Source organism: Pygocentrus nattereri, chromosome 18 (genome assembly GCF_015220715.1).
Source record: "Pygocentrus nattereri isolate fPygNat1 chromosome 18, fPygNat1.pri, whole genome shotgun sequence".
NCBI classification, from domain to species: Eukaryota; Metazoa; Chordata; class Actinopteri; order Characiformes; family Serrasalmidae; genus Pygocentrus; species Pygocentrus nattereri.
This window is the reverse complement of record NC_051228.1, coordinates 38,063,659-38,075,827: the sequence shown is the minus strand read 5'-3', so window position 1 is coordinate 38,075,827 and position 12,169 is coordinate 38,063,659. Positions and strand designations below refer to the sequence as shown.

General features: G+C 43.4%; 1 protein-coding gene across 3 annotated transcripts in view; it reads right to left on the bottom strand.

Moving 5' to 3' along the window:
* dchs1b (dachsous cadherin-related 1b) overlaps window positions 1-12,169 on the bottom strand; it is a 178,894-nt gene that overhangs the window by 23,021 nt on the left and 143,704 nt on the right. For all 3 annotated transcript variants that reach the window (XM_037547270.1, XM_037547268.1, XM_037547269.1), the window contains exons 7-11: window positions 10,740-11,132; window positions 8,829-9,016; window positions 6,916-7,012; window positions 6,400-6,557; window positions 730-1,579 (exon numbers count right to left, since the gene is read on the bottom strand). In XM_037547270.1, coding sequence (XP_037403167.1) covers window positions 730-1,579; window positions 6,400-6,557; window positions 6,916-7,012; window positions 8,829-9,016; window positions 10,740-11,132 — 1,686 coding nt within the window. The remainder of the gene's footprint in view (window positions 1-729; window positions 1,580-6,399; window positions 6,558-6,915; window positions 7,013-8,828; window positions 9,017-10,739; window positions 11,133-12,169) is intronic.

The following is a 12,169-nucleotide window of genomic DNA, read 5'->3' as shown; positions in this document are numbered from 1 at the left end:
GCTATAATTCAGCGCGACTATGTCTCCCACACTGACACCTTTTCAGTTTGTTCGGCGCTTTTCCTTCATTAGGAAATCCTGAAGTGCGGCACCTTTTTCCCCACGTTGCACCTGCCCTGTACTTTTAGTTTACTGATTCAAGATTCAAGGGTTTTCTTGTCGTGTGCACAGCAGAGCAGGCAGTTACACACAGAGAAGGAGATCACTGGAAACACTGCTTTGTTAAAAATGTGTGGGTGAGACAAACCTCATCAGACTGCTGAGGGATTAGAACTGCTCACATGTACATTGAGACAGGAGAATGTTGGCAAAATACACAAGTCACATATTGGGCCCTGAAATCCTAGGAACATAATCTGTTCATGTTCATCAGGAGCCACAACAGCAAGATTAACCTAAGAAATGCTGTGTGGTGCAAAACTCCATTAGAATTATCTAATGTTTAGAATAAGTAAATAAATATCTAAATAAAAAAGTAAAGAAATGTGATGACTGATCAAACTTAAATGATAAAGAATGCAGTGAATAATTAGTTAATTAGTCAATGTAGAGCAGTAATCTTCACGTCCAGACCTTGAATCCAGTTTCTGTTTGAGGATTTTATAGTTACTGGTGGTTGAGCTGGAAGGTGGCCAATCCATTACATTTACAGTTCAGTGATTACAAAATTCCAGGGCCAGAAACTGGATTCAAGGTCCAGATTTGAAAACTTCTGACTTAGAAGCTCACCGGTGTTGGGGTTGAGGCTGAAGCGGCCTGCTGCATTGCCAGTCTGGATACGATAGGACACTCGGCCGTTTTCACCCTGGTCAGCGTCCCTGGCCATCATGTAGAGCATCACAAAGCCCACAGGCTGATCCTCCATCATGCTGACCGCTGTAGGGGAGCTGAAGACTGGAGCATTGTCGTTTTCGTCCGTCACAAAGATGCGGGCCGTAACTGAGCCCCAGCGCCTCTGGTGGGGATCCACTGCTGAGTCGGTGGCTCTGACCACCAGGAACAGGCTGGAGGTGTCCTCGTGGTCTAACTCCTGACCCAGAGTCAGCACTCCGGTGACAGGGTCAAGGGTCAGGAGATCTGAGCGGTCAGGCCAGCGGTGTTGGATGGAGTAGCGTACCTCACTGTTGGGGCCGCTGCCATCCTTATCAGTGGCCTGGAAGGTGTAGATGGAGGAGCCTGGCTGCATGTTCTCAGGGACAACTATGGTAACAGGGTCTTCAGGGAACTCTGGAGCATGGTCATTGCTGTCCTGCACATTGATATCCAGCTGGACCATATAGGTGCTAGGGTAAGTCTTCGAGAAGTCGTCCACTTCGATCTGTAAGGTATAGCGAGCTCCCTTTTCATAGTCCAGCTCCCTGGCCAAATACACATCCCCTGTCAGACGGTCAACCATGAAGGTGCCATCCTGATCGGTTCCACCCACTACGAGGTAAGTCACCTGCCCATCAAGCGCCACATCATGATGGTCATGTGACCGCACTGAACCTATGATGGAGCCTGGTTGTGCTCCCTCCACCGAGTTAAGGGTCATGGACAGGGTGTTGGGTTTGGGAGAAGTTCTAGCAGATCCCAGAACCTATGATTAAAAACAAAGATTGCAAGAATCTGTCATCAAAACCAGTCGTGGAGCCACAACCTCTTAGAACTTGTAAATATTCAATTTCATGCAGTCTGTTATTTTACAGCCACAATATAATCACTTTGATGGCTGCTTTCATGCGGCCAGACGGAAAACAAATGTCTCTTCAAAGTCTCCAACGGTCTAAGCAACATACACCCACAATAGATTAAAGACCCCAACGATTAGAGAAAAATGGGTTTTTAGCACCTTATGTGCTCTTTTTGGTCAAAGTCTGTGCACCAGCTTGTCGATAGTGGTCAGATTTCTGAGACAGCTCTATGAAAAAATGTTTTGGATTCATTTTAAACAAATAAGGAACTGCCGTAGCATCAACAGGCCTAAGCAAGTCTTCCACAAGGGAGCCTGGTAAAATAATTACTGCTTAATTTTAGTGAGTCTTCACTTTAGAAGGCAGGAAAAAAGAGCAAGTTTGTAAACCATGCAAAGAAAACGTCATCCTTTCTAGAAGCTTTAGAAGTTTTAGCTTGTTTTTTTCTTTATTGGCTGTAATGCTGGCAGTGTACAAACGACAAAAGAAGTAAACGAAATCAAGCTGCTGCAGAAAGTCCTGTCCTAGACGTACTTGGGGCACGTCTCAGCTCTGCTAATAGGCTGCTTCATGCAGTGGATCAAACCCAATCAGGGCAACAACGTGGTGATATGGACCAATCCCAGTCAAGTGGAGGGCACTCAGCAATTCCTCTCATGATCGAATTTCTGCAGTTATCTGATTATTCAAACGGTCATGTAAACAGCACAATCTGAATTCTTAGATGGGAGGAAGGTCTAGAAATCTGATTACTGTCTGACTCCTGTAGACCTGGAGTTTTTCCATTATCTGATTACTCAAGAGCCTGTAAATGCTTTGATCAGTACACTGCAAGCTTAAGAGACTAGGGCTTATACCGCTGTTCCATCGTACTATTGAAATCTTCTTCTTTCGGCTGCTCCCTTTATGGGTCGCCACAGCGGATCATCTGCCTCCATCTCGCCCTATCCACTGCCTCCTCTACTTTCACACCTACCATCTCCATGTCCACCTTCACTACATCCATAAACCTTCTCTGAGGTCTACCTCTTCTCCTTCTACCCGACAGCTCCATCTCCAACATTCCTTGCCCAATATATCCACTATTCCTCCTCAACACATGTCCAAACCATCTCAACCTGGCCTCTCTGGCTTTATCTCCAAACTGCTCCACCTTCACTGTCCCTCTGATCTGCTCATTTCTAATGTCCATCCTTGTCACTCCCAACGAAAATCTCAGCATCCATCGTACTATTGAAATGCACTTGCCAAATAACACTTATACTGTGAACAGTAAAGGTCCTCTACCATACTGACCTCAAAGCCATGGACTCTCCATAAGAGCTCAAATTGAGGCACATGAAAGCAAGATAAGGTCATTTCCTGTGCCCTTTGAGTGAGGCTGGAAACATGGCATTGTAATGACAACAGGTGAAAGCGTTCATGCTTAAATCACCATGAAAAGCAAACAGTCCACTCCATGGGCACTGAGCAACGGGAGGAATCGTAGAACGCCTATAAGTGCATTACTTGACATTCTCTAAAATGCAATGTACTGGAACGTTCCAGAGTGCCTGGTATTACTTGACCGGTATGTGGAATATTATCTCGATGTTGTTGTGGTGAAACGTTATCTGGAGCGAGTGTGTCCGTGAGTGCTACCGTGCGAGAAGGCTGAGGTTAGCGGCTCTCTGCGTCTGATCAGAGCGAGCCACAGCTGGGGCCCATCACAGGCCATCTGGGAACACTTCATTCAAAGGTGCCTTTTCTTCTTTCGCTGCCCCCCCCTTCCCTTTTTCTCTCTTTCTGGAGGCAGAGATATGGCAGGGAACTGTACGCTCTACAATTAGCATCCTATTCCCTTTTGGAAATCGCATCTGAAAAAGCATTAAGGATCATGCGCTATAGAGGAGGCCCAATGCCTGCCAGAGACACTTCCGTTCAGGAGATGTTCTGTGGGATCTGGACATATTGGGGCGGATATAAAAGCAAAAACAGTGTATCGTGTAAAATATAGCGTGACGCATATGTCTAATTCGCGCCAATAGCCCGGGTGTCCTGGGCTCTCTCGTTTGGGTTTGAATTACGGGATCAAGCTCTGGAAAGAGGAAGCAAAGCTGAGAGTTTTGATTGAATGTGTTTTTAAAGAATTACAGCAGACAGACAGAAGCTCTCTGCTTTCATATCAATTCCCTCAACACATCACAGATACCACACATTAAAACTCCACTACGGTCTGCCACATGCAGTACTGTGGTTTGGCCATACTGAAGACGGCTGTGTCTGAATGTGGTGGACAAATTGGTTCTAAAGGATTTCAGAGATTATACTAATAACAGAAATAAGCCAAAACATAAGGCTGTGAAGATCTGACCACCCTTAATGACGTACTAACTACTCTACGTCTGCTTCATCAAACGTTGGTAGGGAGATTTGAAGCCAAATGACGCATCAGGCAGCTTTAGCGCGTGAAATCAAGTGCCAGCCTACCAACACCTCATTTATATATCATTTACATAAATTACACCTTAAATTAGGCAGATGTTTTGGTAGGGAGCCAATAAAACAACAACGTTAAGTGCTAATGGTTGAGGTTGAGTAGTGAGTGCACTGCTCCCCCTACTGACCAAACTTTATAGTTTTAAATTACGACGACTGGAAAGAATAAAATGCAAAATAAGAAAACACCTTAGTCTTTTTTCAATACGGTAAAGATGTGATCGTTTACTGCGATTATTTTCCCCAAATAACAACTAAGCACTGAATTACTGCATTCTATGAGGTGAGATTTCTATTTGGTATTTTTTATTTTAAAAGCACAGTGTAATATGTGCTAATATACTAATATGCACTTGCAAAATAAGTATATCCACTTTTGTTCTGGATTGCCATGTATTATTGTTATAGTTGTTATTCTTATTTTCTGTCATTTTGTTATATTTATTCTTATCAATGCTATTACAGATGATATTGATAATGGATTTGGTTAGTTAACCGCTCTATTATGCTCAAATTTACACGGTCCTTCCAGATATGAGTTTGATTGCACTGACATGCCAAAGATGAAAATAATGTAGGACAAAACGGTCAGTGAAATTTGCATGTGCTTATTTTGTGATCAGATTTGACCATACGCAACTTTGATGAATTACAAACGCCTTTATTGAGAATTAAAGTGAAAATGTGACGCAAGTGCAGGTCAGAATGCCACATCGTCATGTTTAGGCTTGCCAGAGCTGAAATGGCACAAATCAGATTTTTTGAGAGTGGCCTGAACACAAAAATCTTTAACCTCTTAAACTCCTCGAGACCACCGGTGGTCTCAAACCGCACTCGGTCATGTTCTTCATAACGTTCAGCTCCATTCAGAAGCTGGGCGTCGTGTGAGGCTGTAGCTCTTCTCTCCAGTCTAATAGACGGTGACGTCATTTTAAACCATTATAATAAAAGAAGCTGAACTTTGTTTTTCTACTGAAAGTCGACCCGTTTTTCCCCAAATCTGGGCTCTAAACTATAAACAGACGGCGTCTCTTCAGTGATCTGCTCTGGAAACATCACTTTTAGAGAACAACACAAAGAGCGGCGCAGATTTTTGGCTTTCAGCAGTAAATTGTGAGCATGTAGTGATATAGAGATCATAAAACACACGTTCTGTTCATTTGAGGAGCTTTTACAAAAAAATAAAAAAATAAATAAATAAATTAATATTTAAATAATTAATAAATTTATTTCATGCAGTTACTGAATAATTTGCCTTACGATTTGGTCGCCTAAATTCAGATGGTCAAAACTAAATATACCCTGGAGAATAAGAGGGTTAATCGGGTCTGAGCCCCTTTCATATTCGCTTCTAGATCAGATGCACATCTGATTCATTCTCGTGTGAATGGAATGATTGGAATTTATGTTTCAATTCAAACATTTTCTACGTCACAGTTACGCGTACAAAATCACAGATGGGTCACTTACACTAGTCTTCAGACGGGATATAGATAAATGTATGAAACAGTTCCGACGCTACTACATAGATTTCATTAGTAGGAAGCTGTGAAAGTAAAAAATGAACGGAGTTGCAGAAGAAAGATGTAAAACATGAGAATGAAGGTAATAAATTAAACACTCAGAATGCCTCACATTTAAAACTAATCAAAGCAGATTATTTCTCAAGAAATACCTATAAATAAATAATCGCAGTATATTAGTTATTATATAATAACTATTAGTGACCATTTTTTGTTTGACCATTTTAAAACACCCTCTGGTGCTAAGCTTATAGTATTTAAATCTATAGGTTAAAATTAAATGAAAGCAAATGAAGGGGTTTCGGTCTAAAACTCATTATAGACCACTTGTTGGGTAGTCGGCTTTACACATACCAGAAATATCAATGCTATATTACCACTAGTACCACCTTCATTACAGATTGTTCCTATTATTATTTTAAAAAAATTATTAATAATGATTTTAATATATTAATATTACTATTAATATAATATTTAATTACACACACATATATATATATATATATATATATATGTATTTATTTAACATTATATTTTTAATATTAACACTATATTATATTTTTATCATTTTTATTAATAATAATAAAAATAAAATATCCAAAATTGCACTGAATTTTGAAGTGAAACGGTGATTTTGCGCTTGTGTGCAAACAATCAAGGCCTAAAGACGTGACCAAGCGTAAATAATAAGGCTTGTAATGTGACCGAGGCGTAAAAACTCTGACCTGTATGCGCAGGACGCAGGACGAGCTCTGAGGCGGAGCACCACGATCGGAGGCGGTCACCGTGAAGCTATACTCAGCTTTCTCAGCCCTTCTCAGCGGGGAAGAAGAACGCAGCTCCCCCGTGTTTGGGTTCAGAGAGAACCGCTCTGCTCTGGAGCCTGAGAGAAAAGAGGACATTGGGGTTAAAAGGCAAATGAATGTCCAGCCTCTTCTATTCGCCGAGAAGTCGAGCTCATATTCAACAGTCCTCACTGGAGATGGTGGGTCACGTCATGGAGCAACCTCCTACTATGAATTTACTGGCTTATATGCTTCTAATCTTGGCCCTGTGTCACGAAAGCGTCTTAGTGTTAAGATTGCCTGTAGTGGTAGAGAGAGTGTTCACCGTGATGCTCACTCTATCTACCTTGTGCTGGCATGCTTTTGGGAAATCCAGCTCTCAGCATTTGTTTTAATCTAATTATGCTTTGTAAGTCTTTAAAAAGAGCTCACAGTGAAGGAGATTTGCTTGCTTACCAGACAACGAGTAAAAGATCGTGCCGTTTTCTCCCTCGTCTGCATCTTTAGCCTGCAGTGTTCCTAACAGAGAGCCAGCTGGCAGACCCTCCTGCACCTGGATCATACACATGGAGGTGAAAATGCATCTGTTGCTATGCAACACATTACAATATTCACAGCTGAACAGTCACATAGATTCAGTGGTGAAGCTGCACTATGTAAGATTTTTCTGCTAAAACTGAAAGAAGACGCTAAAACTTGATGTGTGTGCTCCAGTGAGCTGGAGTAAAGCCTGAAATCATCATTTATTGTACGTTTTCTGGAACGTGTCATGTTTTTAACTCACAAACAGGCTCAGAAATAAGCTGTCGTTCGATGTTTGGGTCCAAACATCAACGTTATTCTGATAAAGATACATTGTCAATAGTACATCATTCATTTATATCCTTGGAAGATACTTCCTTCATCAAGTTTTGACTAAGTTCTCTTTGAATTCTCTTTCAAGATGATCCCATCAGATTCATCTGCTCAGGGAACACAATGTTCCTCTACACATCATGTGCAATGACATATGTCCACCTGTGAGGCCTCCAAATCCCCAAAACATACACAGAGCAGCTTTAATAAGGGCTGAGTCTCCAGTTGTAGTCGCGACACTCCTGCAGAATAAGATCTAACTATTAAAAAGGCATTTAAGGTAGCCTCATTTTCATTTTCCCCCAGTTTTCTCCCCAATTTATTCGTTTCCAATTCTACTCGCTAGTCAGGGCTCCCCCAATCACATGATACCTTCATGTGAGGCTCCTGTGAGGCTCCACTGCATCTTTTCGATCTGCCGCTCACGCGACGTCATTGGACAGCTGAACGCTCTCGGAGGAAAGCACCAGATCTCTTATGGCCACTAACAGATGCCTGTGCTGACCAGCATCGCACTGAGTGATGGGGGAGAAGGGGCCATCCTACCCACCCAGACAGTGAGGCCAATTGTGTTCTCTTGGACTCCTGACCACAAACGACTGCAGCAACACCAGGGACCAAACTCACAATCTCCTGATGACAGGGCCAACACTTAGATGCTTGGGCCACTCAGGAGCCCTTAAAAATCTTATTTAAACAGCTAAAAATAATTTAAAATTTTTGTCAAATAACGATCAAATATTGCATTGATATTTTAGATAAAAACAAACAATGCAATGCAAAACCTAGAAGTCACAGAAATAGTAAGTACACTGTTAGAAATAAAGGTACAGTGCAGGTCCATTTCTCGTTCATCAGGGCACAAACAATATAAATGTTCCCTCAAAGGTTCTAACATTATTTTAAGGTCTGATTGTGGAGCTTAAATCAGTTCCTCCAGGTGAAAAGTTGGTGTTTGTTCCTTTTCATAACCGAATGTTTTAAAACAGAACAGTAGAGTAAAAGCCTGGAGGCGAGGCGAGGCAGGGTGTGTGGAGTCAGTCCATCTTAGAACAGATCATTTCAGTGGATTATGGTTCAGTTATGTTCCCTGACTAAAGGCACTGAGATGGAGCCTTGAGGGTCCCACCCCAGTGACGAGAGGGGCACTGACCCAGAGACAGTCTAGTATCTTTGTTTCTGAGAGTGTAAGATAGTCCACTTAACATAAACATGACATTAAGCCAGCCACACTTGAGCACCTCATCTTTTTTCATGGTATCTGATTAAAAATGTTAACTATGTGGGCTTATAACTATTGGCAATGTAGACTTATAACACACTGGAGAAGTATGTCTGAAAGCATCTAGGGAATACTTGTGATTGCCATAACTGTGATGATAGGAAAAGGAGAAAAAAGCATCAGCAAAGCAATAATATAAAGTCCTTTGTCTACCAGATGTGGTAGAGGTTGTGTCTATCATACAGACTGGTGATCTAAACCCCTGTTCTACAGCGCCAGCTGTGGATCTTACCTGGATTAGCAGCTCTCTGCCTGGCAGCGTGTGGCTGAAGGCCGGTGCATTGTCGTTCTCGTCCAGTACGGTGATGTGGGCAGTGCCTGTAGCGCTGCGTGGAGGAGTACCTCCGTCCTGCACTACCACTACCAGCTGATAACTGGACTGGTGCTCACGATCCAGCGCAGCCCTGGTGCTGAGCTCACCTGGAGAGGAAGAGGAAAGTACAGAGAGAAAAGTGAATATCAGATCCCGAAGTGGCTGGACTTGGCTTTGGGGGTTCTAAATTACACATAGTTGAAGTGCTGGAAAGCGGCGCTGGTGGGTGGCACTGCCACTAACGCTGCTCTCTGCCAGCACTTAATCACAGGGCTAATTGTATAACAATAGCCACGGGGACTTCCTGTCCAAACGAACTGAAAACATAAATTAACTGAATGATGTTGACTGCCTGCCTAGCTGAGCCTGAATCCATTGAAGACCGTTGGCCAGGGGTGTCCAGATCAGTTCTGCTCCTTTAGAGCCAGAGATCAGCACAGGTTGACAAGTTCCCTGCTCAAATACACTTACTAAACCTGGTAACTCACTGCTGAGGTGAATCAGGGAGCAGAGAAATCACCAAACGGTGGGCTAAGACCCTCCAGGACCAGAACTGGACACCTTCTGCTGTACGCTTTAGCCTGGACGCTGGTCTGGCAGTTGGAATTTTTTGACAGTATAAAAATCACTGCTTGCTTCAGTACATTTGTCACGGCTGTGGGCTGGCAGGGCTGGCAGGGCCGGTAATCCTGCTCAGTGCCAGCACTTAATCACGAGCCTAATGTCTAACAATGACCACAGGGACTTCCTGCCCAAACTAACTGACCACTGGGCACATAAATAAGCTGAATAAAGGCCTAGTCACACTAGCTTTTTGTGAGCTGAATATCATGAGGGAAATTATATTCATTTCAATGGAATTTGCACAACTTGCACAAAGTCATTGTTCAAATTTATACACTGCAGCTGTAAAAATGTCAAGACTCAGCAGAAACATGAGTTTTTTCCACTTGCATCCTTATGTCGAACTGTATTTTCTAAGTATTGGTGACTTTGAGGAAGGTCACACCTCGCCACACTCTCATGACTATGCCTTGTCATATAACACTGGACAGCTTGACTCCTGTAGAAGGTAACCACATCCATGCACAGTCACATGTAAAACTACACATTATGTTGTGTTTCTAACACATTTCTGCACATTAAATGCACAACTAAAGAATATTTCCCGAACTTAACATCCATCCATCCATTTTCTTAGCCGCTTCTCCCTCAGGGTCAAGGGGTGGAGCCTATTCCAGCGGTCATCAGGGGGAATGCAGGATACACCCTGGACAGGTCGCAAGTCCATCGCAGGGCAGACACAGACAGTCACTCACACCTAGGGGCAATTTAGCATGTCCAATTGGCCTGACTGCATGTCTTTGGACTGTGGGAGGAAACCGGAGAACCCGGAGGAACCCCACACAGACACGGGGAGAACATGCAAACTCCACACAGAGAGGACCCCAGTCACCCGGCCGGGGAATCGAACCCAGACCCTCCTCGCTGTGAGGCGGCAGCGCTACCCACCGCCCTGAATGGGCGGCCAAATTTAACATATTGGGAAAAAAATGTGCAAAAGTTCCAGAAATTTTTTTTATTCTAAGATGTTAAGCTAGAAATTATGCACTGAAATCGTTTAAGTTCGTTCTCTGAATAGAATGTGTTAACTCTATTTTTTAACTTAGAAAATCAACAAAACATTCATTGACATGCGATTTTACATCTATTTCTTTTTAATATTCCCACAAAGGCCGAGTCTTCTTTGATCTCATTGGCGAAATAACTTTTTTTTTCTACTTTCAGGACCAAAAATAAATAAATGACCATCAGCCTTTGCCTGCTCACCAGTCTGGGAGTTGATCTGGAAGTTGCGGTCAGTGTGCAGGAGTCTGTAGGTGAGGCGGCTGTTGAGTCCGGCGTCACGGTCAGTAGCTGAAACCCTGCCGAAACCCGTTCCTGCAGGCAGGTTCTCTCTCACGGCCAGGAAGACCCTCTCCTGTGAGAGACGAGGGGAGTTGTCGTTTTCGTCTGTCACAGAGACCCTCACTGTGGCACTGCCCGTTTTCTTCATTCGGCCACTACCCGTGGTGGCCAGTACTGTCAGCAGGTAGATGTCTTTGGCCTCCCTGTCCAGAGCGCTCTTCACAAACAGCCAGCCGCTGTCCGGGATGATGCCGAAGCCAGCCGCGTCCCCGTCAGGCCGGAGGCGGTAGGACAGCGGTTCAGCAGGAGTGGAACCTCCAGAGAAATTGAATGAAATTTAAATTAATCTTTATGGGCCCTGAAGGGAAATTTGTCTTGATTCAGCATCAACAGTGTGACCATCACAAACTAACTTCCATATAAGTGTGACCATAAAAATACATGCATACACTATTCCTTTAAAGATCTCCGTATCATGTAGTACCTCACAATCTAAAAATAGTTTATAAATGACTCTAGAAAGAGTGGCATAGTCTACAAACTCTATATATAATGAAGGTGTAAATCTCGACCTCACACTGAGTAGAACTGAGTCTTCAAGTCTTCAGGAAACGATTCAAATGATCCTCAAAATCTTCTTTAAAATTTCCCTTAGGGTTGGAGTAATTAAGATTAGGTGACCCTTATTCGTCCCACAACGGGGAAATTTCACCTCCGCATTTAACCCATCCGTGAAGTGCAACACCACACACACACTAGTGAACGCACACACTAGGGGGCAGTGAGCACACTTGCCCGGAGTGGTGGGCAGCCCTATCCGCAGCACCCGGGGAGCAGTTGGGGGTTAGGTGTCTTGCTCAAGGACACCTCAGTCACGTGCTGTCGGCTCTGGGGATCGAACCAGCGACCTTCTGGTCACGAGGCTGGTTCCAAAGTCCACATTACTAGGTAATTATGTTGGGTAGCATGATGGTAAGATCCAAGGATTAAACAATACTGAAATGCCCAACTGGTTCTAGGTCTTAACAGGGTCAGTATGTGGGACAGACTCCACAGCACTGTCTTAATCATTTATTGCAAAAAAAAGTACTGAGTAGTTACAGGATGTAAAAAGATACAAAAAAAAATACAAAGAAACTGTCTCTGGGTCAGTCCCCCTCTCGTCACTGGGGTGGGACCCTCAAAGCTCTATCCCAGTCTCTTTAGTCAGGGAACATAACTGAACCATAATCCACTGAATGATCTGTTCTAAGCTGGACTGACTCCACACACCCCGCCTCGCCTCGCCTCCAGGCTTTTACTCTACTGCTCTGTTTTAAAACATTCGGTTATGAAAAGGAACAAATACCAAC